Source organism: Pelophylax lessonae (genome assembly GCF_965119305.1).
Source record: "Pelophylax lessonae genome assembly, chromosome: 4".
In the NCBI taxonomy this organism is placed as follows: Eukaryota; Metazoa; Chordata; class Amphibia; order Anura; family Ranidae; genus Pelophylax; species Pelophylax lessonae.
In genome coordinates, this window is record NC_138771.1 from 637,956,840 (window position 1) to 637,984,809 (window position 27,970).

General features: G+C 46.1%; 2 protein-coding genes and 1 long non-coding RNA gene across 6 annotated transcripts in view; 1 reads left to right on the forward strand and 2 right to left on the reverse strand.

The window, feature by feature from the left end:
• The window catches only part of PSMB6 (proteasome 20S subunit beta 6), a 21,805-nt gene extending 21,665 nt beyond the window's left edge, over window positions 1–140 (reverse strand). For both annotated transcript variants that reach the window (XM_082252803.1, XM_082252804.1), the window contains exon 1: window positions 1–140. This exon is cut by the window's left edge and continues 17 nt beyond it. In XM_082252803.1, the coding sequence (XP_082108929.1) occupies window positions 1–79 (79 nt within the window). In that variant the 5' untranslated portion in view covers window positions 80–140.
• Window positions 141–11,470: 11,330 nt separating this feature from the next.
• On the forward strand, window positions 11,471–13,190 carry LOC309553456. 3 transcript variants are annotated; one of them, XR_014225168.1, is made up of 4 exons: window positions 11,471–11,785; window positions 11,966–12,439; window positions 12,584–12,654; window positions 13,009–13,116. It is a non-coding gene; the product is annotated as an uncharacterized lncRNA (long non-coding RNA). The 3 variants fall into 3 exon arrangements; XR_014225167.1 differs by lacking the exon at window positions 12,584–12,654 and having other exon boundaries at window positions 11,966–12,426; window positions 13,068–13,190; XR_014225169.1 differs by lacking the exon at window positions 12,584–12,654 and having other exon boundaries at window positions 12,937–13,050.
• A 435-nt stretch (window positions 13,191–13,625) lies between these two features.
• Window positions 13,626–26,535, reverse strand: LOC309553455 (dnaJ homolog subfamily C member 18-like; the record flags this gene model as incomplete). The annotated part of the gene is made up of 2 exons (XM_082254664.1): window positions 25,205–26,535; window positions 13,626–14,621 (listed from the first exon to the last, which is right to left on the reverse strand). Exons 1-2 carry the CDS (start codon window positions 25,709–25,711, stop codon window positions 13,626–13,628), a joined length of 1,503 nt encoding a protein of 500 aa, XP_082110790.1. The 5' UTR covers window positions 25,712–26,535.
• Window positions 26,536–27,970: the final 1,435 nt, after the last annotated feature.

Consider the following 27,970-nt stretch of genomic DNA (forward strand, 5'->3'; position numbering starts at 1 on the left):
GGTTCATCCAGTCCATTTCAGCGGGCTGCCCGCCGGTTAGAGACGAGACCCCAGGATTCAGCATCTTCACGGCCGCCATGATTCTAGTGTCTGCTTGCAGGAGGAGGGGCCTGAGCGGCGAATAACTCGGAAGCGTGGGAGGAGCAAGATGGCGGGCGCCTGGGCGAGCTGAATCACCGCAAGGGTGTATAAAGATGGCGGAGTTACTGTAGCGCATATTGGTTGAGGGTGTACTAAGATGGAGATGAGAGGCCCTCAGGCTTTATGTGCGCAGATGCTATTGTAGAGGAGTATCAAGATGGCGGACATCTCTCCATGAGACAGCATTATCACGTTCTATTTGGTTATAGCAAGATGACTGCTTCAGTAATCGGTGTAGTAAGATAGTATTCTATCAGAATACAATGTTCTATCAGATTTTGCAACCGGAAGTGACGTTCTGACGAGAAAACATACTGCACATGCGCTATGCGTTCCAACATGGCCGCTATGCGTTCCAATAGCTTACCTAATGTGACAGAACATGAAACAGCAGCAGACATGTTCTTACACCCAAGCAACTCTTGAATTTTACATTTATTTTAGCAGTATACTGACCTCATAGACTTAAAAACAGTATTTCATTTTTATTATTATTGTAATATAGTAAATATAGCGAGAAAACTGTATATAAACAGTTTGTCACTGAGCAGTGCAGGGTGTACCAAGATGGCCTTCGCCACCTTCTACCTGCAGTTTTCTAGCCATAATTACTATATTACAATAATAATAGAAATGTAATAGTGTTATTCAGTATATAAGGTGAGTTTACTGCTAAAATAAATGTAAAGTTCAAGACTTGTGTGGGTGTAAGAAGATGTCTGCCGCTGCTTCGTGTTCTGTCACATTAGGAAACCTATTGGAACGCATATCGGCCATGTTGGAACGCATGGCGTGTGCGCAGTAAGTTGTTCTCTTCGGAACGTCCCTTCCGGTTGCAGAATCTGATAGCCGTATTCTCACAGAACAATGGCAGACACGCCTGTCAACAAATTATATAAACTGTACTAATAAAATGGATCTACTGTTCAAAACTGCACTTTACATCACTTACAGAAGGGTATATTGAGTAAAAAGGACCTCATTCTTAACATGAGCTGTATTACAAAATCCTGTTAACCACAAAGGGATGAATGAACTTTTGAAAAGTTCGGTTCGGCCAGAACAACCGAACTTCCCGATACACATATGTTTTTTAAGTATAAGAATCCTCCCAATCCCAAATTTTTTCACACACCAATTTCTCTCTTCTTATATGGAGTTCCACATATCGGTCAAAAAATCCATGCTGCATATGACTCCTTTTTTTATTTTATTTTTTATTTTGTATTATTATATATTTTTTGATTGTCACAAGATTTTTCTCCAAAATAGCAATCTCTATTAATTGAGGTTGTTTTTAAGATTTGGTTTTAAGATTTGTTGATATTAATACATTTTCGGTTTTAAAAACATGTTTGGTAAATAGGATCGCATCACACTCGGTTACAGCTATCGATCGGATATGATGAGAGTATGGCCGTTCCCCTGCACATCCTTAAATTGGAGCCAGTGGAGGAGCAATATGGCTTCCGGAGAGGGAGCAACAAGATGGTGGCGCTGGCCCATCCCCTCCGTTTCTTGGATACGGGCGGCTATAATAAGTCCGGGAGTACGCTCAGTTGACGCCGCTCCAGTTGACGTCCCTCTGACGAAACGTGTAGGGCGGAGTCTAGAACGTGCAACGTCACTTCCGGTTGTCGGCCGTGGAACGCGGAAGCATCCCGGCGCGGACTGTTTTTTCACTCTGATCCTGATCACCGTAACCTAACAGTGAGTGTACTGCGCCTTTTTGCCGCTATTGTATGGATTATCTATTCACTATGGGGCCTTCTCTCGTTATGAGCATTTAGGGCGCCAGACCACCGGCTTGAAATTGCTCCCCCATCACGGAGAAGAGATCCCCCCATACAGCTGCACAGGTTGTATTGCAGACGCCACCTAGTGGCCAACTTGGACTCTGCACAGCAGCACTTATTTACTTTTATCACATGTGTGGCATATATATCAGGAAAGTGTATACCTGATATAACACTTGTGGTTGTGGGAACCCCCCCCCTTTTTTCTTTTCACGTTTATCACTATTGTATCTAATGTAATATGCACACGCATCAATATATCAGTTATTTATTTGATATTTGTTTCATTCAATAAACACACGGGTTGTTTATTTATTTCACTTATTTCTTATGGAGTTCACTCAATTTGGTGACACTTTTATATTATTTTCACCCACATTTTGGGCAGGTCACTTTTATATACTGCAAGGTAGCGCCGATACCAATCGCCACATATTATATTGAACTTCCCGAAAGTTCGGGTCCGGATTCCAGAACCCCCTTGAAATCAATGGGACCCAAACTTCGGTAATCAAAAAACACAATTTTGAAGCCCTAAAACCCAATAAATGCCCCTAAAAAGTGCCTAGGGTTCTGGGTCATGCCCCAGGGACTATTAATCACACATAAAAAAGTTCTTAAAAATTGTAATTTTTGACAGAGAGCCAATTATTGAAAAAAAAAAAAAAGTATTGAAAAAACCCCATCCCTGCACTACTAAAAATTCTAAGAAAAATGATCTTTTTCTATGGCGGTCACCCTGCCATAGCAGTCAGAGTCAGTTAACCCTACACTACACTACGGTCACCCTGACACTTAACACTTTCCCTACAGAAACTAGATTTTTGAATCTAACTATAGTGGTATATAGTACCCTAACTACACTAGATATCTCTTTCCTCACACTAATAATTGCTAAATGACACTTTTGCAGCAGGAGTAACAGAAATGCTTCCACTCTCTTGCACAGCCCTGTATTACAGTGCTAGAGATTTGGTGGGGCTATGTTATATACTGGGGGGCGTATTCACTACTGATTGGCCTCTGGACCCCCTAGTCACTCCAATCACATTCCTAGCAGACTCCCGCCCCCTCAATTGGCTTTTACTGACGTTTCTGGTCCAATCACGGGCTTTTAAAGCCCAGTTCCTGTCCCATTGCATTTTGGGGCAGTTCTGTTTGCCAAATTCCGAACTTTTATCGCGAAATTCGGCCGAATTTCAAACAGTCAATGTTCGGGTCAAACCGATGGTCGACCCGAACCGTTCGATCATCCCTATTAACCACTTCCCGACCGCCCGCCGAAGTTATGCTGCGGCAGGCAGCCCCCCCTGTGCGAACCGATGTAGGTATAAATCGGTCGCACGCCTGCAGCTAGGGGGCAAACGTGCGCCGCCAACTGCGCGCTCCCGCCCCCACTCGTCAGCGGGGAAGCCGATGCGTGTGTCAGGTGGCTTCAATTGCCGCCTGACACCCGCGATCGTTCAGCAAAGAGACATCCCAATCCAGCAAAGAGACATCCCTTCGGCTGCATCGGCTTACTTTGCGGCCGTCCTGCTTTAGCAATTGCTAGTTACTACAACTCAATCTAGTTGGTTGGGCCTGGGCGGCTGGGCTCCTCGGGGCGCCTGTGCCCCCTACATGTGCATGGGCAGTCCCCCCCAATGGCAGCCCTGCTTGCAGCCAGACCCTGACGATGTGTCATGGCACATTCACAGCATGGTGGAGATCGCCCCGAAGGCCCCTGAAATGCGTGACGTAAATATACGGCAATTAGGCGTCCTCCCCTCTATCCGAACTTCAAAGTTGTGCTTCTTTTTTTAATTCAATCAGCTGTATGCTGGGTCGTTCACATATAAACAAAGAGGCGGGATGCTGGTGACCCCAGTGCCCTTATATGGACACATGCCCATACCTAGCTGGTTGGTCTTTAACCACTTTTGGACCTGAAGATTTTCCCCCTTAATGACCAGGGTTTTTTTTGCAATACGGAACTGCTTTGCTTTAACTGACAATTGCGTGGTCGTGCGACCCTGTACTCAAATAAAATTGATGTTCTTTTTATCCTCACAAATAGAGCTTTCTTTTGGTGGTATTTGATCACCTATGCGATTTTTATTTTTTGCACTATAAACAAAAAAAGAGCGACAATTTTGAAAAACAAAACAATATTTTTTTTACTTTCTGCTATCCAATAAAAAAATTTAAAAAATCAAAATTTTGAATCATTTTAGTCCAATTTGTATTCTGCTACATATTTTTGGTAAAAAAAAATTCCAATAAGCGTATTTTGATTGGTTTGCCCAAAAGTTATCGCGTCTACAAACTATGGGATATTTATTATGGAATTTTTCTTGTTTTTTTTAGTAATGGCGGCGATCAACGATTTTTAGCGGGATTGCGACATTGCAGCGAACAAATCGGAAATCTAACTGACACTTTTTGGGGACCAGTGACACCAATACAGTGATCAGTGCTTAAAACAAAATGTACTGTCACTGTACTGACACTGGCAGGGAAGGGGCTAACATTGGGGGCGATCAAAGGGTTATATGTGTCCCCAGGGGGTGCTTTCTAACGGTGGGGGGGTTGCACTGATTGGGGAAAGACAGAGATTCGGGTTCCTGCTTAGCAGGAACACAAGATCACCATCTTGTCCCCTTACAAAATGGTGATCTGCCTTGTTTACCTAGCCTCTTCCGAGGATGATCGCGGTTGGCCGACAGACATTGGGTATGTCAGACCTATTGATTGACATCCCTGCTAGCCAATCACGGTGCAATGGCGCCATCTAGTGGCTATTGAACGGAACAACGTACAGGTTTATCGTTTCGCACAATAGCGCCACTTTGTCGCAGTATATACATGGCGGCTGGTCGGCAAAAGCATGACTTTAGACGTTAGGGTAGAGGCGAGTTCAGAGGACGCCCAAGCTCATCCCCACCCAGGAGACTTTAGACAGTGGACGGGAGTGTCCATCAGGCCTAGGCGGGAAAGCTGGAAGCGTAGGGACAGGTCCCACAAAAAAGTATAGAAGACATTTGTTTTGATGTTTGCATCCCAAAGGGGTGATCTCCCTTGACTTACTATCTTGAATATGAATCAGGAAGTTGCAACAAAATTGGTAAAATGTGTGAGTCCGTTCCTCACAAACTGGAGGAGAGCGTAGTTGCCAAAAGTCCCAATTTTACCAGGACATTCAAGGATATCAGACCGTTGTCCCTCGGTCTGAGCTTTTTCTAGACAGAATCCCAAAAAATAGGCTTTCTCACAGGCAGGAGCAGACTGGGCCATGGGGGGGGGGGGGGGGTCTGATCCCCCATAAAAAGGGTGCACTGCTTTGCTGTCACCCGGTGTGGGGTGCGCATGGTCGCCAAAGGTGTCATCGCTGCCCGGAGTGCCGCCCACATAGTAAGCTGGGTAGGCTGGGAGTCAGGAGATTCTGGGTGATGTAAAGAGGGCGGGATGTAATGGAAAACTGCACTGCACCGAGGAGGTAGCAGGAGGTGGGCTGCACCAAGTCCCAGCCAATGGGTGCGCTGTCCATTACTTCCCATGGGCTTCCTGTGTTGTGGATGGTATGGAGCTGCTCGGCAAAGAAGCTGCTTGAAGTGAGGAAAGAGTAATTGTGTTATGTCAGAACAGAAATTGAGAAGTGCTAGAAATATTCTCTCTCTCTCCCTCCACCTCCTTCTCTTTTTCTCTCCTTCTCTTTTTCTTTATCTTTTTCTTTCTTTCTTTCTCCCTTCATCTTTCCTTCTCTTTTTTATGCCTTCTCTCTTTCTCGCTCCCTCCCTCCCCCCATCTTTCTTTCTTTCTTTCTTTCTTTCTTTCTTTCTTTCTTTCTTTCTTTCTTTCTTTCTTTCTTTCTTTCTTTCTTTCTTATTCCATCCCTCTTTCTCCCTTTATTTCCTTCTTTCTCCCCCCCCCCTCTATCCCTCTTTCTTTCTCTCTCTCCCTCCATCCCTCTTTCTTTCTTTCTCTCCCCCTCCATCCCTCTTTCTTTCTCTCTTCCTCTATCCCTCTTTCTTTCTCTCTCTCTCTCCCTCCTTCTTCCCCCCCCCTTTCACCCCTCTTTCTTTTTCTCTCCCTCCCTCCATCCCTCTTTCTTTCTCTCTCCCTCCATCCCTCTTTCTTTCTCTCTCCCCCCATCCCTCTTTCTTTCTCTCTCTCTCTCCCCCTCCATCTTTCTTTCTTTCTTTCTTATTCCATCCCTCTTTCTCCCTTTATTTCCTTCTTTCTCTCTCCCTCCATTCCTTTTTCTCTTTCTTTCTCCCTCCTCCATCCCTCTTTCTTTCTCTCTCCCTCTTTCTTTCTTTCTTTTTCCATCCCTCTTTCTCTCTTTATTTCCTTCTTTCTCTCTCCCTCCATTTCTTTCTTTCTCTCTCTCTCCCTCCATCCCTCTTTCTTTCTCTCTCCCTCCATCCCTCTTTCTTTCTCTCTCTCTCTCCCCCTCCATCCCTCTTTCTTTCTCTCTCTCTCTCCCCCTCCATCCCTCTTTCTTTCTCCCCCCCTCCATCCCTCTTTCTTTCTCTCTCCCTCCATCCCTCTTTCTTTCTCTCCCCCTCCATCCCTCTTTCTTTCTCTCTCCCTCTATCCCTCCTTCTTTTTTTCTCCCCCCTTCACCCCTCTTTCTCTCTCTCTCCCTCCATCCCTCTTTCTTTCTCTCTCCCTCCATCCCTCTTTCTTTCTCTCTCCCTCCATCCCTCTTTCTTTCTCTCTCCCTTCATCCCTCTTTCTTTCTTTCTTTCTCTCTCCCTCCATCCCTCTTTCTTTCTCTCTCTCTCTCCATTCCTCTTTCTTTCTTTCTTTCTTTCTTTCTTTCTTTCTTTCTTTCTTTCTTTCTTTCTTTCTTTCTTTCTTTCTTTCTTTCTTTCTTTCTTTCTTTCTTTCTTTCTTTCTTTCTTTCTTTCTTACCTTCCATCCCTTTCTTTCTCCCTCTTCCTCCCTCTTTTTTTTCCCATTCCCTACATATTACCACATCCTTCACTATGTAAGTCACCGCAGACTCTATTTAACCACACCCCCTTTAAGCCACACCCAAAATGTAGCATACTTTAAACTACGCCCATTTTTCCGCTTCGCTCCCACTAGGTCCTGCCTACAAATAAATGCCCCCCCCCTAATTAAAATAATACTCCCTACATAAAAAAAAAAGAATGTTGGCAACTATGGGAACGATGCACGGAAAAGTGGCCATTGAGGGCGAGGCACCTCGCTTATCCTGCCTACATGCAAGTAGCAGAGTTTTTGGCTGCTCTGCTGTGCCCTGCATTGCCATTCTGCCAAAAGTATACCTGGGAACGTGCCAGATCTGGCCCAGTAATGCCAGCTTATTACAACCCCGGGCCCCGACTCAGTTTTTTGGCATTGTAAACATAAACAAGGAGATTCCTTCTCAATGACTGAAGGTTAACGTGGTTCTACACCTGCACCACTGCCTCCTGAGTGACTCCTGCTCCGGCTCCACCACTTTTAGAAGTTCCCAGGTATAGACATGGACCTTGGGGGTCATTCTCACCTGCGGCAGTCCTTGCTGAACCTCTGCAGAGTAATCTGTGGTGAAAAGCTTTCCATAGGACATTTGCAAGTTGGTGAAGAGATGATATGTCGCCTCCTCACTGCTTGATTTAACCCTCAAAATTCCAACCCACCTCGGTGGAATTGCCGCGCAGGCCCCCATACACTAAAATGGGTCGCGTTTAGCGGCCGTACTGTGACATACGGCTTACTATTTGCCGCAGCATGTGGTTGCATGCCCTTTTTTAGGTCGACAGGTGGTAAAACCACAGCTCAACTGCCTGCCTTTATTACTTCCCCCAGCCATCTATGTGAATGAGCCCTTAGGGCTGAATCACAGTTGAAAGCGTGCAGGATACTCGCGTTCTGTGCGCAGTTCCCGTACTGTGTTCAAAACGCACTGAGTTTGCGATCTGCTGCGGGTGTCAATGTTTTTCTAACAACACCCCAAACCAAGATCGTACACACAGTGCATTTTCCTGCCCCGGATGGCATTGCACCACATGGTATTCGCCGTGTGAATGCATTTGCACAGTTGCCGCAAAGTATCTCTGTAATGTGTCTAATATGTTTAAAATGTCGTTTTTATTTACTTCCTGTGATTATCTGCTCTGTCTAGTGGTCATAATGCAGTATTATCCTGAAATACTGCAGTCAGGAAAATACCACATTATGACCAATAGATGGCGCTGATGATTACAGGAAAGAGAAAATGATATTTTATACATATCAGACACATTACAGAGATTTCTCATAAAGGCTGCACAAATGCTGAGACATGCACAGTGATTTATACATAGACCCCCCCCCCCCCCCCCAGTGTCATCTAAACATACGAGCAACATTAGGCCTCATTCACACAGAAGTACTTAAGCATGGGGCCATGTTTGACCTCATGGGAATGCACAGGTGTTCCATGCATCCGGGTGAACTTCAGAGCTCCTTGCCGGAATGAACGGCTCCCAGGCGCATGCGCAGGAGTGACGTCTTCGCGGCTTTGGACACTCACAGCGCCGGAGCCTACGAACCCAGAAGAAACGCAGAGGAAACATGTCAGCCCTCTCAGCAGTAAGCGGGCGCCGCTGCAAGGGCTTTGTTCTATGGTAAGTATTTCATAATGTGCTAGTATGCGATGCATACTAAGGTAAGTATTTCATAATGTGCTAGTATGCGATACAATACTAGCATATTATGCTATTGTCTTGCAGGTTATTTTTTTACTACCGCTTTAAGTACGCCTGTGTGAACAAGACCCTACAAACAGCTGCACAAACTGCACAGACAGTAATGTCAGTGTGAATATCTTAGTTTTCTACATTCAAATTTTATCATTTTACACCATGAACCTGTAGTAACTATCTTTCAGGCAGTTCTTTTGGGTTCACACCACCTACGATTGATATTTTAGTGTTTAGCAAAGGCTAAAGAGTTAAACCCCTGTACACTTGCAGTGCCCATTATGAGGGGTTCCCAACATGCCTTTGCTGAGTTCCTGGGTCTGTACACCTGCTGTGCCCATTATGAGGAGTTCCCACCATCCCTGTGCTGAGTTCCCGGGTCTGTAACACCTGCTGTTCCCATTATGAAGGGTTCCCATCAATCCTTTGCTGAGTTTCCGGTTCTGTACACCCACGGGCCCCCTTTTTAAGGGGTTCCCATCATCCCTGTGCTGAGTTTCCAGGTCTGTACAAATTCTTAGCCCATTATGAGGGGTTTCCACCATCCCTGTGCTAAGTTCCTGGGTCTGTACACCTTCTGTGCCAATTATGAGGAGTTCCCACCATCCCTGTACTGAGTTCCTGGGTCTGTACACCCGCTGTGCCCATTATGAGGGGTCCCCACCATCCCTGTGCTGAGTTCCCAGGTCTGTACACCTGCTGTGCCCATTATGAGGGGTCCCGCCATCCCTTTGCTGAGTTTCTGGGTCTGTACACCTGCTGTGCCCATTATGAGAGATTTCCACCATCCCTGTGCTGAGTTCCTTGGTCTGTACACCTGCTGTTCCCATTATGAGGTGTCCCCACCATCCCTGTGCTGACTTCCTGAGTCTGCACACCTGCTGTGCCCATTATGAGGGGTCCCCACCATCCGTTGCTGAGTTCCCAGGTCTGTACACCTGCTGTGCCCATTATGAGGGGTCCCACCATCCCTGTGCTGAGTTCCTGGTTCTGTACACCTGCTGTGCCCATTATGAGAGATTTCCACCATCCCTGTGCTGAGTTCCTTGGTCTGTACACCTGCTGTTCCCATTATGAGGGGTCCCCACCATCCCTGTGCTGACTTCCTGAGTCTGCACACCTGCTGTGCCCATTATGAGGGTCCCCACCATCCCGTTGTTGAGTTCCCAGGTCTGTACACCTGATGTGCCCATTATGAGGGGTTTCCCACCATCCCTTTTCTTAGTTCCCAGGTCTGCACACCTGCTGTGCCCATTATGAGGGGTTCCCACCATCCCTGTTGGATTTTATATTTATTTTCTATTATGGAGAGTATAGCAGAAGGAGCTGGAACACCCAAAACTTCCATATGGACAGAAACAGAGGCAGCAGTCATGGCAGGCAGATCTCATAGTTGGAGTACACGTGACATATAGGAAACCAGGGCCCAATTCAGACCGCCCATAACTAAAATATCACTAAGAGGATTTACTCTAAGAAGGGGATGCATTGGGGGGGATTTACTAAAACTGGTGCTACTGTGCATGGTATCCAATCAGCCGCTTACTTCAGCTTGTTCAATTAAGCTTTGACAATAAAACCTGAAAGCTGATTGGCTTCTATTTAGAGCTGCACCAAACTATGCAATCTCTAGTTTTAGTAAATCTCCCCAACTGTATGAGTTTCCTTCTATTGAGCATCCACCAAATTCCCGATCCTACAAAGCATGCTGAACTGAAAGCCTCATCTGATAGGAATAGGATGTCATGATATATGAGCTCTCACTCATAGTTCAGGCCAGATCTAGGGCTAGCCACACATTACAATGTAATTGTTACAATCCCCTTTAGATCTACCAACACCTATATTGAGTAAGGGCCGGTCTGATTGGACAGTTTAGGGACCTACTCACATGACATAGATTTGGTCAATTTAAAGCTGGCCCTAAACTCCACAATCAGACTGTACAATCTCCTTCAATTTACCAAACCTATGCAATAGAAAGACCAGGCAGGCCCTTACTATATAGTTGATGGCAGATCTAAAGGAGAATGTACAACCAGATTGTATAGTGTATGGTTGGCTTAAAGTTGACTCATCCATTTAGTGTCACCCTGCAGAAGGAAGACCTACTCATAGCTGGTCCCGTATTGTACGTGACGACGTCAGAGACCTGCAACAAAGAGAAGTGACTTTGTACTGAGAGGAGGAAGCCTGCGGGGGTGAAGAATAAAGTATGTCACCCTACTGGTCACCCCCTAGATGAAACAAGCGCTTAACCTTGTAGTGCACGAGTGGGTTGTACACCTGGATTTCAACTTTAAATTAAAATATAACTCTACAGTTCTCATGTTTAATGCTGCTTTTATTCCCAGCAGGTGTCATTTAGAGTAAGGTGCTGCATACAAATAAATAAGTGAAAGGTACATAAAATAAATCCTTCATAGATCACTGGTGCCACCCGCTGGACAGCGTTGGTATGTCATATTTTTGTTCATTTTACGGGTCTTGTTGGAGACTGGTACCGGGATGGGGTTTTGGCACTTCCTTTGTTCGGTAGCATGTAGTTCACAGTATATAAGTCTCACTAAAGTACGTTTGATGTGTCTAAGACTATGTAACAAATCCAAAAAAAAAAACAGGGCTCGTACTTACAGGATTTTTCACTGTGCCCACCCTTGAAAGTTACATTTTTAATGGCTTTCTTATATGTCCCTAGCTGAGGTCTCTGCACACATGCTTCACCCATAATGAGGGATTACTGTTGCCCCAGTTAAACTGTTAATGTGTTTTTTATGGAGAATACAAAAGAATGTGATGGCTGAAGGTGGACGGGAGCACCGAAAACTCTGAGACAGGTGACAAGAAGAGAAACCATGACAATGGAATCTCGTTACACAATTTCCAAAAAAGCAGAAAATGAATCAACCTTTAATTTTACGAACAGTGCTGAGGAGTATTCACCTTGTGGTGCATTCAAGTACCTGTGGTAATCAATTGCTGTGTCCCTGAAGAGCCCCTCTGGATCCTTTGCCAAGGCCTTACATGGGACCCTGGCTTCTGACCATGTTCAGATTAAGCCTGCGTCTAATCTCTACACCCTGTTCTTCAACTGTTCTTCACACTCTGCAACCTCTACTGCCCTCAAGGGCAAGGGTTTTCAAAAGCAGATTTACAAATGGAAAGACTTAGGTGGAAATTTACTAAAACTGGAGTGTGCAAAATCTGGTGCAGCTTTGCATAGAAACCAATCAGTTTCCAGGTTTTATTGTCAAAGCCGAATTGAACAAGCTGAAGTTAGAAGCTGATTGGCTACCATGCCCACTTGCACCAGATTCTGTGTGGTCCAATTTTAGTAAATCTCCCCCACAGTGTCAGGGAGGGGCAGAGCTTAATCTTGGCTTGCAGAGAAAGTGAGATTCTGTGTTCAGCCTAGGAATAGGATCCAAGTTGACTCTACAGGAACGCAAAGGTCAGTGTCAAAATTAGGTTCATTGTTCAGACTGGGTCTAGAATTCAAGTTGACTCTGCAGGAACAAAAGAGTCAATTTCCAGATTGGAGCCCATGTTAAGCCTGGGCTTAGGATACAAGTGGACTCTACAAGAACACAGGGGTGAGTTTCTAAATTGGGTTTCCATGTTCAGCTTGGTTCTAGGATCCTAGTGGACTCTACAAGAAAACAATGGTGAGTTGCTAAATTAGGTTTCCATGTCCAGCTTGGGCCAAGGTTCCAAGTGGTCTCTGTAGGAACTCAAGGGTCAGTTTTCAAATTTGGTTCTGTATTCAGCCTGGACCTAGGATCCAAGTGGATTCTACAGGAACACAAGGGTCAGTTTCCAGATTAGGTTCCATGTCCAGCTTGGGCCTTGGATCAAAGTGTACTCTATAGGAACACAAGAGTCAGTTTCCAATGTGGTTCTCTGTTTAGCCTGGGCCTAAAAATTCATGTGGACTCTACAGGAACACAAGGGAGTTAGTTTCTAATTTAGGTTCCTTGTTAGGCCTGGATCTAGGATCCAAGTGGACTCTCTAGGAACACAAGGGTCATTTTTCAAATTTGGTTCTGCATTCAGCCAAGGCCTAGGATCCAAGAACACTCTCTCTACAGGAACACAAGGGTGAGTTTCCAATTATGTTCCGTGTTCAGTTTCGGCCTAGGATCCAAGCTGACTCTACAGGAACACAAGGGTCAGTTTCTAAATTTGGTTTTGTATTCAACCTGGGTCTAAGATCCACATGGATTCTAAAGGAACACAAGAGTCAGTTTCCAGATTATGGTCCGTGTTCAGCCTTAACCTAGAATTCAAGTGGATGGATGCTACAGGGTCAGTTACCAAATTAGGTTCTATGTTCAGCCTGGGTCTAGGATCCAAGGGTACTCTACAGGAAACACAAGGATCAGTATCAAGATTAGGGTTTGTGTTCAGCCCTGGCCTAGGATCCAAGTGGACTCTACAGGAGCACAAGGGTCAGCTTCCAGATTTACACAGACATTTGGAGGCACCACAAGGTAATCCATTTTAGAAGTTTTAATACATTTGAAACATTTTAGGTCATGCCAGATTTACTTCAACCTTTGAAGATGGATGGATTTGGGATTTCGGTAGTTTGAGACTTGTTAAACGACTATAGGTTCAGGAGACTTCATCATCAAGAACCAAGTAGATGTTTGTACCAAATAATGCCAAGATGAAAACTAGAGTCACTGTAGGGGATACATTGTGTGTCCATTAATTCTGTGTTTGACTGGAGTGTTCCTATTAAACACCTTCCCATGGACATTGTGCTCAGGTATAGTCATACATTCTAGGGCTAGTATCAAAAGCCTGTGAGTATGGGCCCTTAGACAGGCAATTTGTAGATATCCTATTAGGTTAGAGGCTCCAGTGTTTGCAAAAAGTCATTAGCGATAATATTAACGAGTAGTAGAAAGGTTAAGTACAGTTATTTCTAAATGTTGTAACTGGTCATCATTCTAAGATCTCATGAAGATGAAATAGATGGGACTCATTTGAATTTCACTGTGCCACCTCAGCCACCTCTGCGTATACCTATGAGGTCTGACAACTTCCGACAGTTCTCCATCTTGAAAGTGTCTGCCTTTTCTCTTAGTCTCTCGTCCCTATAGAGCCGAGCCAGATTGGCGAGATCGGATCTCTGTTGTTTCTCTCTCCAACATCCGGCCTGGACTTGTTCTGCGTACTCCTTCTCCACAGCCCTCTCTAGCTCTGCTAAAGCCGGACCTCGATAACGCGTGAGGAAATTTTGCCCCACATAGTACGGGACTCCGCGGCTGCTGGTCTCCCTGGAGATGGTCAAGCCAGAAGAGGGTCTAGGATGGAGACTGTACGCTGGAGTGGTGGCTGTCAACTGAGCCACTACGGAGACCACCACAAGAATAAGCACTGGGAGGACCTGGATAAAAGCAGAGTATGCATTTTTGGGCTGAGCATTTTCTTCTTCTTCCTCTGGCCTCCTTGGACGTCTGAGATTTTGTTTCTCCATTTCTTCTCGCCACCTTGATTTTCGGATGTCTTGGCCTTTCTTTTCCCACCACTTTGGGCTAGTCCTTCCAGCCTCTTGCCTCCTTTCTTGCTGAGTTTTTGGCCTGCCTGGTTCTCGCTTGGTTTCCTTCTGCCATTTCGGCGGTCCGGGATCTTGTTTCTGATCTCTTTCCCACTGCCATTGTCTTCTCCCTTCGTTATACACCTCTTCTCTCCATCTCCATTCCTGTTCAGTGTTATGCCTCATATCCTCCTTTTGCCATCTTGGCATGTCTTGTCTGTCCTCTCCAGCTGCCCACCTCTGCCACCTTCCATCTTCTTCTCTGCTTGCACGCCTTTGCTCTCTTGGATGACCATTAAAAGCATAGGCCGCTCGGGCTGAATAGTGACCCCTGAAGAACATATCAAAGACATCATTGGTTGACATGTCTGCCTCTGGGGATGCTTGTGCCCGGATCTGTGACTCATCATAAACTTTCCTTTTAGCTGGATCACTGAGAACGGCAAATGCTTTCCCAATAACCTAAAACACATTAAAGAAAGATTGTTAAAATAGATGTAAACCCAATAACTAAAGTCTCAAAAACTGCAAAGGACAACTTTAGTACAATGGTCCTTTAGTTAGAGTGGGGATGGGTTAGGCCCCCCTGCTAAATTGTATAGTAGTCTGCATCCCTACTGGAGCAGTCCATCCTTCTTTTGGTGATCCTGGTGGTCCATTTATCCATATTGGTGATCTAAGATGAAATTCTACATTTTAGAGTTGCAATAAGCTCAAGGGGGGGTCCAATGGGGGAAAAAGTTCTGGGGACAATATTCCCCTTGCTTTGGGGATATTTCTGTTCCACTACCTGTTGCATCTCCAAGACAGGAAGGGAAGGGAAGGGATATCTCCCCAACTGGACACAAACAGCAAACATTACTTAATATTGGGTTCAACACTTCTCTATCCAAAGCTTATAAAATGGCTATGCATACACCTAAACGCCCCCACCCCCCCCTGGGCTCAGCCTGCCTAATAAAATACATATTAATGTTATTATACAGGATTTATATAGTGCCAACAGTTTGTGCAGCACTTTACAATGTAGAGGAGGGGACAGTACAATTATAATACAGTTCAATACAGAAGGCACAGGAGGGCCCTGCTCATTGAACTTACAATCAAAAGGGAGGGGGAGGTGGTACAAAAGGTAATAGCTACAAGGTGGCTTAAGTACAGTTCTTAGGTGGAGGTGGGGTAGGCTTCTCTGAATAAGTGAGTATTCACGGATCGCCTAAAGGCGGACAGGGTAGGGGCTGACAGGTCATACTGGAGCAGGGAGTTCCAGAGGATGGGAGAGGCTCTGCAGAAGTCCTGGAGGTGAGCATGGGAGGAGGTAATAAGGGAGCTAGAGAGCAGGAGGTCTTGGGAGGAGCGGAGAGGACAATTTAGGTGATATCTGCAAATGAGTCTGGTTTTAGCCTGTGTAAAGGAAGGTCAGTGAGCAGGGAGTTCCAGTAGTCGAGGCGGGAAATAACTAACGAGTGAATGAGTGGTCTTGTGGTGTCATTAGTCAGGAAGGGGTGAATTCTGGAAATGTTTCGGGGGTTAAGGCAGGCAAGATGTATTCAGTGATTGGATGTGGGGGCTGAAGGAGAGGTAAGAGTCATGGATTACACCCAGCACCTTGGCTTGTTTGGAGGGACCAGTGGTTGTGCTGTTGATCTTGACGGTAAAGTCATGGGGGGGGGGATCGGGGAGAAGGAAGTAAGTATTACAAGCTCAGTTTTAGAAAGATTGAAAGAAATATATATTCTCCCTCTTTCCAGTGATATCCACTGCGGAAACCTGCTTAGTATTACACAACCTTTGCTCGAAAAATGCCCTGGGTGCTCTTTTTACTGAGCATGCATGCTGTGGCCCTATTTGTACCTATAGGTGAGCCATACTCCACTGGAGGGCCAGGGGCTCTGATGAGTACAACTAATGCAAAGGAAATAATAGGACCACAGTGTGCATGCCCAGTAGGGAGGGGGCTGGCAAGGAACATTTTCCAACCAGAGGCTATGGGTTATGCGGCTCTCCCCCCCCCCCCCCCCCCGGACAGAGGTTCTAGCTGTACCCTACTGCAGCTAGGAAATTAGAAGGGTTCTGTATGACTTGCTGCACATTTTGAAAAGCTCAGTGTGCAGTGAAATTTAAAGTAAAATATTTTTAGTAGATGAGAGGAGCCTGCACAATTGTGCAAGACTGAAGGGAAGGCCGGAGGTCAGATTTAAAGTATATGTATTGTATAGCCCAAACTATTTTTTAGGTTTGGGTGGAGCAGGGAAGGATTAAACAACTTGTCAGTTTTTTTCTTTCCCTCTGTGATCCAAAGGGGAACATAATTTCCTGTTCTGAATATACACAAGGAAGTGAGGGAAATTCTCCTCTAATACAATTGGCACTGGAACAGGTGTCCCCATTGGAAGATTAACTACATCTCTTCTGGCAACAATCCTAAAATATAGAATTTCCCATCTGTGACGGTACTCACCGTCACTGGGAGTGAAAGACAGATACCTAATGGACACTGAGAATATGGTTTGGATTGCTTCAAATGGGTTCTGTGTTTACACTTATGATAATGTGTATTGAACTTCAATGTCAGAGACAGGCTCTCCCTATTGTCTGTGTATCGAGGTGTGATGTGTATTCTGTTAAGCCTGTCTGTCCCATTGTTAATTGTTAATGAAATCCCATATTGTTTCTGTCCAGATGGCTAGATAATTAGTTCAGGTTAATTCTATTTCTGTATACAAATCATCTGCATATGATAATGTAATCAGGCAACCCCTTACCTGATGGGGTAATTTGATCAGAAGGGGGGTGCCCATGCTCTATATAAACTGTGTGAGAATGTTCAATAAAGGAGAAGGTTCCAAAACTTATACAAGCTAAGTTGTCGGATAGCTTTGTATGGGGGCAGCTGGATTGTTTAATATCTATGTTCAAGGCTGAAGGAGGCGGTATACTGACGGAAGCCAGCAGACAAAGTGTGGTCGCAGTTCCATTATACCATAATTTTCTCCAGAACAGAGAGGGCGAATCTCCCCACTGGGGACACAGATAGCAATCTTCACAGAATGTCTAACCTGGGGGTCAGGAACCTGTGGATCGTGCTCTACCAGTAGCTCTGGCCAGGTGACTGGTAGATCGCGGTCTGGGCTTGCTGACCCACCATCCCAGAGCATCATAAGTGCAATGCAGAGGGACTAATTGTAAAGTTGGAGCTGTAGTAGGGAGCAAGAGCCCTATGGCTCCTCTGTAGTGCCGGCTCCTGTCCCATGCTGAGTAATAGCAACTGCACTCCACCTCTTATCCCGGATAGCGGTCTCCAGAGTGGTGCTAGCAGCAGGAAAGAGGAGATCTTCAGGTCAGTGTGATGCAATACACCAGGCATAATAGTATGGAGCTGCTTACACACTGATGTTCTGCGGTTTCCCCACACCGCATTTGCAGTGATGTGTACCTGCAGCTTTCCTGTGGGTTTTTTGCGCTTAGCCATAGACACCTATTATATCCTGCGGGTTTGCTGCGCTTAGCCATAGACTTCTATTATATCCTGTGGGATTGCTGCGCTTAGCCATAGACTTCTATTATATCCTGTGGGATTTCTGCGCTTAGCCATAGACTCCTATTATATCCTGCGGGATTGCTGCTCTTAGCCATAGACTTCTATTATATCCTGCGGGTTTGCTGCGCTTAGCCATAAACTTCTATTATATCCTGCGGGTTTGCTGCGCTTAGCCATAGACTTCTATTATATCCTGTGGGTTTGCTGCGCTTAGCTATAGACTTCTATTATATCCTGTGGGATTGCTGCGCTTAGCCATAGACTTCTATTATATCCTGTGGGATTGCTGCGCTTAGCCATAAACTTCTATTATATCCTGTGGGATTGCTGCGCTTAGCCTTAGACTTCTATTATATCCTGCGGGTTTGCTGCGCTTAGCCATAGACTGCTATTATATCCTGTGGGATTGCTGCGCTTAGCCATAGACTTCTATTATAGTCTGTGGGATTGCTGCGCTTAGCCATAGACTGCTATTATATCCTGCGGGATTGCTGCGCTTAGCCATAGACTTCTATTATATCCTGTGGGATTGCTGCGCTTAGCCATAGACTTCTATTATATCCTGTGGGTTTGCTGCGCTTAGCCATAGACTTCTATTATATCCTGTGGGTTTGCTGCACTTAGCCATAAACTTCTATTATATCCTGTGGGATTGCTGCGCTTAGCCATAGACTTCTATTATATCCTGCGGGATTGCTGCTCTTAGCCATAAACTTCTATTATATCCTGTGGGATTGCTGCGCTTAGCCATAGACTTCTATTATATCCTGCGGGATTGCTGCGCTTAGCTATAGACTCCAATTATATCCTGGGGGATTGCTGCGCTTAGCCATAGACTTCTATTATATCCTGTGGGTTTGCTGCGCTTAGCCATAGACTTCTATTATGTCCTGTGGGATTGCTGCGCTTAGCCATAGACTTCTATTATATCCTGTGGGTTTGCTACGCTTAGCCATAGACTGCTATTATATCCTGCAGGTTCGCGGCGCTTAGCCAAAAACTCCTATTATAGCCTATGGGTTTGCTGCACTTTTTGAATGCAGGAGTTTTGGTGCTTTCACAAAGTGCACCACACCTGCAGGGTAGGGTATAATAGAAGTCTATGCAAAAACGCAGCTAACCTAGGAAAGTCACAGATGCAGGTAACATGCAGCACATGAGTATGAAATCAGCCTTATAGGGGGCTCAGAACAGTAAGGGTTCATTTACATTTGAAACACGGAGAGTGGTAAAACCCGATAGTTAAAATGTGTTTTTATAACCTCTGTCCCAACTGCACCCCCTTTAGTTTGAGTGGCCAGGGGTGTACACATGTCACAGCTGCAGCAGGAGTTATACCCCCTGCCATGATTGGTGGGTGTAGCACCTACCAAGCATGACCCAGTCAAGTGAATGAGGCGGCACAATGGTGTAGTGGTTAGCACTTTCGCCTAGCAGTAAAAGGGTCGCTGGTTCAAATACCAACCATGACACTGCCTGCCTGGAGTTTGCATGTTCTCCATGTGCCTGCATGGGTTTCTTCCCACACACTCCAAAGACATGGTGGTGGCCCATCCATTAGGGTCGCCGTCCCCCCCATCAATGCATCCGGCCCCCTAATCTGCATGCCAGATGCATGGATTCCAAAGTGGGATTTTTTTACTTTTTTTAAGCACGTGATTCGAGCCAGAGGCTCTAATAGGCTTCAAAAAAGGGTGGGCTTAGGGCGCAGAGCACAGGTGGGGTATATGGTGGTGCAGGCTGGAGTGATGGGGGGGGGGTCCGTCTGCTGCCCGCAGCACCCCCCCCCCCGACTGATGGAGCACCAGCCGCCACTGGTTGGTAAGTTAATGGGATCCGGTATAAATTGGCCCTAGTATGTGTATGTATGAATGTGAGTTAGGGACATTAGATTGTAAGCTCCTTCAGAGCAGGGACTGATGTGAATGTACAATGCATATGTAAAAGCGCGGTGTAAATTGACAGCGCTATATAAGTACCTAAAATAAAAAATAAAATGAGGCCACTCTGCAAGGACCCTGCAACCTTGTACAGCAAACAAGGGGTTAAAGCAGGCAGGGTTGGGTTGCTTTCTCATTATCTGCCTTGGACCCTGCAGAAGTATGTGTTTGCAGAGTGACCCCATTTACTTGATTGGCAGATGGTAGCACCCACCAAAAGCAACAGGGGGTTTAATTTCTGCTGCGGCATGTGTACACCTTAGCTCGGCTCTGCAGCTAAAGGCGGTAGGGATTGGGGGCTGTAAAACCCTGACTCAACAGCAAATATAAGTGGTTACAGTATAGAATAACAGAGACCCGTAGTTGTTTTTTTTTTTTTTTATAACTCTTAGGCTCGGTTCACACTGGGGCGGCTTCAAAGTCACCCGACTCTGAAGCTGTCCCATACAGCGTGGCTTGCAAACGACTGCTTTAATAGAAATCAATGCAAGCCGCTCCAAATGTCTCACCCTGCAGCAGCTGAAAGCTGGCAGAAGTGGGAGAAATTGGCTTTCTGCTGCTGCAGAGAGCCACACAGGGCTACCTTCTGTAATTGCCCTTCTGTCCAACCGCACGCACTAATTCCCAATGCTGTTGGGGCCACCCAGTGTGCCTGGGCCCCCTAGGGGGGGACTGGTGGCACCCCCCCCCCCCATTTCAGTGGCCCTGCCAGTGTGAACGGAGCCTATAAGTGGACCTGTTATCATATAAACACACACCGATCAGCCATAATTTTATGACCACTGACAGGTTAAGTGAATAACACTGAATATCTTGTTACAATGGCATCTGAAAGTTAGTGGGATATGTTAGGCAGCAAGTAAACATGTTGTTCTCGAAGTTGATGCAGAAAAAATGGGCATCATAGTAGAGATCGACTGATTATCGGCAAAGCCGATATATTGAGGGCCGATATGCACTTTCCCCGATATATCAGAATCGGCCACCGAGGTGGCCGATATTACTGATATTTCGGAAAGTGCTGTACCGGAGTTATGCCTGCAGCTAGAGTCATCACCCGGTACCGGCGTCCATAGCCGATGGTTGGCTGTCTTGTAATGACAACTGATGTGGCTGAGAAGCCGTTTGGCTGTCATTACAAGGAACGAGAGGGGACGTCCCTCCCCTCCCGCGGCCTTCCGCAGCCCACCCGGGTCTCCCGTCCCACCGGGAGACCCTGGCAACCAGCCTGCACGGCCGCCGAAGACCCGATAAAAGCCGCATTCGGCTCTGATCGGGTCTCCATGCAAAAAACCGGAAGTGATGTCATGACATCCCTTCCGGGTACTCGGCGCCAGATTAAAAAAAAGGACAGCATTCAAAACGGCCAAACTTGGCGTTTTGAATATTTTTAAGTGCAGAGGAGGGGTTTGGGGTGTTTTAGACCCCCAGATCCCTCCACAATAGTACCTTTCAAGTAAAAAAAAAATGTAAAAAAAAATGTATGAAAATATCGGCCCATATCGGCCGATACCGATACGCGATGACCAAAATATAGTATCGGCAATGAAAAAACGATATCGGTCAATCCGTACATCATAGTTTGTTGTGTATGGGGCTGCGTAGCCGCAGGCTGGTCAGGGGGCCCATGCTGACCCATGTGTACAGTAAAAAAGCGCCCGTGTGAGCATCAGAAATGGACCACAGAGCAATGGAAGAAGGTGGCCTGGTCTGATGGATCATGTTTTCATTCACATCATGTGGTGTGTGTGCGTCACTTATCTGATGAAGAGATGGCACCAGGATGCAGTATGGGCAGAATGCAAGCCAGCAGAAGAAATGTGATGCTTTGGGCAATGGTCTACTGAGAAACATTGGCTTCTGCCATTCATGTGGGTGTTACTTTGACACGCACCACCTACCTAAACATTGTTGGTGACCAAGTACTATCCTTCACGGAAACTGTATTACCTGATAGTAGTAGCCTCTTTCACCCTGCGCCCTACCACACTGCAAAAATGGTTCATAAATGGTTTGAGGAACACGAGTTTGAGGTGTTGACTTGGCCTCCATATTCTCCAGTTCTCAATCCAATCGAGCATCTGTGGGATGTGCTGGAAAAACAAGTCTGATCCATGGAGGACAAACCTCACAACTTGCAGGACTTAAAGGATCTGCTACTGATGTCTTGGTGCCAGAAACCACAGCAAACCTTCAGAGGTCTAGTGGAGTCCATGCCTTTATGGGTCAGGGTTGTTTTGGCAGCAACAAGGGGGTTATTCAATATTAGGTGGGTGGTCAAAAAGTTATGGCTGATCGGTGAATTTTTTATGCTAACCACTTGCCGACTGCAGCAGGCTGGCTCGGCTGTGCGAATCGCCGTACCTGTACGGCGGTTCGCGGGAAGCACTCCTGGGGGCGAGCAGGCATGCCGATCCATGGGACCGGAGGCACCGATTTCCGCCAGGCACCAGTGATACCTCCCTGCTGAGAGAGAAGGGCGGTCGGATGTTGTAAACACAGCTGACCATTGTTCTCTCTGAAATGAACACAGAGCGGCTGTTATCCTCCTATTTAGGAACACATGTCTCTATGTTCATTTCACAAGCCCATCCCCCCCACAGTTAGAATCACTCCCCTAGGCTCACATTTAACCCTTTGATCACCCCTGGGTTAACCCCTTCCCTGCCAGTGTCATTATTACAGTAGCAGTGCATATTTTTAGCACTGATTACTGTAGTAATGTCACTGGTCCCCCCAAAAGTGTCAAAAATGTCAGTTAGGGGTCTGATCTGTCCACTGCAATTTCTCAGTCCTGCAAAAAAACCCTGATTGCCGCCATTACTAGTAACAAAATAACTAAAAATGACATAAATCTTTCCCCTACTTTGTAGACACGATAACGTTTGCGCAAACCAATCAAAATATGCTGACTGGGATTTTTTTTACCAAAAATATGTACCAGAAAACAAATTGGCCTAATTGTTTTTTTTTTTTTTCAGGAATGTTGCTCTTTTTTTGTTTATAGCGCAAAAAACAAAAAAAAAAACAAAACAAAACAAAAAAATTGCACAGGTGATCAAATACCACCAAAAGAAAGCTCTATTTGTGGGGGAAAAAAGGACATCTTTTTTTATTTAGGTACAGCGTCGCACGGTCATGCTATTGTCTGTTAAAGTAACGCAGTGCCAAATCGCAAAAAATGGCCTGGTCATTAGGGGGGAAAATCCTTCCTGTCCAGAAGTGGTTAGGTACAGTACATGCATAATAAGGGGTGTATTTGTAAAAAAAATTCACAGGGCTATTTGTCCTATGAAACTGCACAAACTTTTCCTTTTATGCAAATGGAGGCAAATGTTATTAGGCCGTTTTCCCTGCAGGTCAAATTTTTTTCATTCATAGGGTCCTTTCTAAGGCTGCAACGACTCGTCGACGTGCGTGAAAGACGTCGACGCGTCACGCGTGACGTCACACGCCCCCTGCTTGCATTGCCGGCCGGGCCGCTGCATTGATTGGGGCCGCTGCAGGCTGCACTGCCCCGCCCCCGGCCCCCGCTGCGCTCCAGTCCAGAGTGTCCGGCTCTTCTACGTCAGCCGCTGTGAGCGGCATGACGTCCCGGGGCGGCTGCGCCTGCGCATCAACTGAGCTGATTCTCTGTGGCTGTAGACTGCCGCCAACGCCGATGATCCCTCCTACTCCAGCAGCATCATGTGATCGCAGGTGAGCCTGAGGGGTCTACACTGGGAGGGGGGCTTACTAAGTGGTCTGTACTAGGTGGGAGGGCTTACAGAGGGGTTTGTACTAGGTGGGAGGGCTTACTGAGGGGTCTACACTGGGAGGGGGGCTTACTAAGTGGTCTGTACTAGCTGGGAGGGCTTACTGAGGGGTCTGTACTAGGTGGAAGGGCTTACTGAGGGGTCTGTACTGGGAGGGGGGCTTACTGAGGGGTCTGTACTGGGAGGGGGGCTTACTGAGGGGTCTGTACTGGGAGGGGACTTACTGAGGAGTCTGTACTGGGAGGGGACTTACTGAGGGGTCTGTACTAGGTGGGAGGGCTTACTGAGGGGTCTGTACTGGGAGGGGGCTTACTGAGGGATCTGTACTGGGAGGGGAGGCTTACTGAGGGGTCTGTACTAGGAGGGGGGGCTTACTGAGGGGTCTGTACTGGGAGGGGGCTTACTGAGGGGTCTGTACTGGGAGGGGGGGCTTACCGAGGGGTCTGTACTGGGAAGGGGGGCTTACTGAGGGGTCTGTACTGGGAGGGGGGTTACTGAGGGGTCTACACTGGGAGGGGGGGTTACTGAGGGGTCTACACTGGGAGGGGGGCTTACTAAGTGGTCTCTACTAGGTGGGAGGGCTTACTGAGGGGTCTACACTGGGAGGGGGGCTTACTAAGTGGTCTGTACTAGGTGGGAGGGCTTGTTGAGGGGGTCTGTACTAGGTGGGAGGGCTTACTGAGGGGTCTGTACTGGGAGGGGGCTTACTAAGTGGTCTGTACTAGGTGGGAGGGCTTACTGTGGGGTCTGTACTGGGAGGGGGCTTACTGAGGGGTCTGTACTGGGAGGGGGCTTACTGAGGGGTCTGTGCTGGAAGGGGGCTTACTGAGGGGTCTGTACTGGGAGGGGGGCTTACTGAGGGGTCTGTACTGGGAGGGGGGGCTTACAGAGGGTCTGTACTGAGAGGGGGGCTTACTGAGGGGTCTGTATTAATTACAGGATTAATTAGCTAATCAAAAAAAACACTCAATTAAGCAAAAAAATAAAATAAAAATAATCGTTAGATTAGTCGGCTAATCGTAAAAATAATCAATAGATTAGTCGACAGACAAATTAATCGTTAGTTGCAGCCCTAGTCCTTTCACACGGGTGTTCCACCCAGCGGACTCCACTTTGCTTAGAGGGGAATCGACCCGCTGATCCCCACTGAGCAGGCGGATGACAGGTCCGTCTCCGCTCATTGTGCAAAGATGGACCTGTCAGAGCCCCGCTCACCTCTATGGGGAGATCGGATGAAAACGAACCGCCTGTCCGTTTCCACCTAATCCGATCCAATCCAATTTGCCAGAGGGATAGGAAAATAGGGTTACCATCCCTCTGGATTTCAAGGATAGGATCGGATCTCATTGCAGCGGGTGTCAGCGGACATGTCACCACTGACATCCACTGCCCCATAGAGGTGATTGGAGCTTCTGATCAGGTCCGCCTGAAAAACGGACAGGCGTAGCTGATCGGGAAGCCAATGTGAAAGGGGTCATATAGAATAAAGCGAATCAGAAAAAGACTGCATTATGACCACTGGATGGAGCTGACGATCCAAGTAAATCAGTATTTGATATAGGCATCAGCTTCATCTAGTGCAGTGATGGCGAACCTTGACACTCCAGATGTTTTGGAACTACATTTCCCATGATGCTGATGCACTCTGCAGTGTAGGTAAGCATCATGGGAAATGTAGTTCCAAAACATCTGGGGTGCCAAGGTTCATCATCACTGATCTAGTGGCAATAAAACTACTAACATCATAAGGACCTAAAAGACCCATTACCAGGTACTCAAACATCTTTTGTATCCCACCGCCCCATTCACCTTGAAGGCCTCTGTGGCTCCTGGAGAGCTGTTTTTGTCGGGGTGGTACCGTAACGCCAGCTTCCTATAGGCCTTCCTCAGTACATCCTCGCTGGCGTCTTTTCTGACTCCAAGCACGCTGTAGTAGTTGTCGTTGTCAGCAAACCCTTGGGTAACCTTTTCTTCCTGCTCTTCTTCATCCTCCTCATCATCTTCTTCCTCCTCATCCTCATCTTCCTCTTCTTCTTCATCATCATGCTGGTGGAATGCGGGCCTGCCGCAGCTGCCGCAACCCTCGCAATGGTTGGTGTTTTGCCAGGAGCTGCTAAAATGGCTGTGGGTTGGCTCACAGAAAGGCCGCTCTGCTTCAAACCAACCACCTTGTATGGCTTGTATGAGCCCGGCTGCTGTACGAGTCGGGTAGAGGACCTGGGCCTGGTAGAGGTAATTCAGTGCATCTTCCGTCCTTCCGCACTGGAGGCGAACTCGAGCAATCTTGATCAGCATCTCGGCCCGTTGGCGTTCCATCCTAGCTTGACCAATCTTCCACAAACAATGACTGAAAACTTTTTGAGCACCTAAAGCCTGCAGTTAACAAATAAGAAACGATGGACAAAAAATTTGCCAAAATTTTCAAAGGTCTACCTCTTCGGAAGCGTGAGGCCCATGGGGCTTGCAACCGTCCGTGAATATTCCTTGGCCCTGCAAGAGTAGCTAGAGTCCATTTACAAATGGGGAATCCTAAATAAGACTTCTACGTAGTGGGATAACCTTTTGTGTTGCAAGCAATGCAAATTTTCGAAGCGGTTCTTGCCAACCGGCCAAGCCACATGTCGTAATTGTTGGAGCCTAATTTTTCAGGAATCAGGTGTTACAACCACAATGTTAATTTACAGCTCACATCCAGAGTGCGGACACCTGCCTGTGAAAAGAAAGGACGCCACCGGCGGTCTACGGTTTGAGAATTTGTGGGTTGCTTGATCGAAGCTCCAGCCTGCAGATTTTTCTCTTTTGTTAACGAAAGGAAAGAGAAAGAGGATTCAGGATTAGAGGGAATGGTGGATCCAGAAGATTTAAATCGAGCAGTTGGGTGACGAGCTCCGGATGATGCCGGCGTGTTTTCATTCCCGTAGCCACCTGCACAGCGGCGTGATACTAATCTCCGTAGTCTCCCTTTTTATAGATTAATTAGCCACGGGTTCAGAAGCCAGGCATCATATATCGCTGGCAAGCTTCCACCTCCCCTTCCCCCCCACCGGCCCTATAAAAAGACAAGGCTGCAGGATGCAGCTGCCTTTAAGACGACACAAGCACTACAGACAGCAGCAGCTGATGCTAAACCCACAGCTCTTCCTTCCTGCCCTGGGGCACGCTGGGAAATGTAGTCTTCCAAGCAGTAGATGGGCAGATGCCCCCCCCCCCCCCCGGCATCCAGATTGTACAATGTGCAGTTCACGTATCTGTTCTTATATAAGCATTTCATTAATAATTAAACATTGTATGCATCAAAAGCCACAGAAGCATCCTTTGTTTTGTTTTTTTGTTTTTTTTTTGCATCTATTATTATTATTATTATTATTATACAGGATTTATATAGCGCCAACAGTTTGCCCAGTGTTTTACAGAATTATTGCATTAATAAATGTTGCATATAAATGTTATTAAAAAAAATAGATGAATGCATGAAAGGTTTAGGAAAAAAAAATTTTTTTAATTATAAATTAGGATATAAAGTAGATATCAAAGAAAGAGGTGCTATAAGGTAACATTATTTGATTCAAGGCACAGACTGGCAGAATTCTCTGTACAGCACTACGGAAAATATGTCAGAGCTATAAATATGTATATTAGTGTGTGACTGTGGTGGGACATTAGAGTGTAAGCTCTTCTGGTGCAGAGACTGATGTGACTGGCTTAGTGTTCTCTGTACAGCACTGCGGTATATGTCAGAGCTATATAAATGTATAATAATAATAGTGTGTGACTGTGGGAGGCACAATAGAGTGTAAGCTCTTCTGGTGCAGAGACTGATGTGACTGGCTTAGTGTTCTCTGTACAGCACTGCGGTATATGTCAGAGCTATATAAGTGTATAATAATAATAATAGTGTGTGACTGTGGGAGGCACAATAGAGTGTAAGCTCCTCTGGTACAGAGACTGATGAGACTGGCTCAGTGTTCTCTGTACAGCACTGCAGTATATGTCAGAGCTATATAAATGTATAATAATAGTGTGTGACTGCGGGGGGACACAATAGAATGTAAGCTCCTCTGGTACAGAGACTGATGTGACTGGCTCAGTGTTCTCTGTACAGCACTCCGGTATATGTCAGAGCTATATAAATGTATAATAATAATAATAGTGTGTGACTGTGGTAGACACTAAGAGTGTAAGCTCCTCTGGTACAGAGACTGATGTGATTGGCTCAGGCTTCCTTGTCCTGTAAAAAAAAAAAAAATTGTAAAAAAAATAATAATAATTAAACATTGCAATAAATAATAAAAAAAAAAGTAAAATAAAATAGTTGCAAAAAATTTTGCCATTTTTTAAATAATGATGATTTTTTTTTAATGTAAAAAAAAACAAATAAAAAGGGCTAATTCACACAGGTTCTCTGATATGAATGTGTCCGCTAATAATGATTTTAGTGTATTTTTAGTGAAAATATTGTCTTGATATATTGTGTGTGTGTGTGTGGGGGGGGGGGGGCTCTGTTAGACAGGCTATAGGGGCCCCATGATTTCTAACAGCAGTCCTGGTGGTATATGTCAGAGCTATATAAATGTA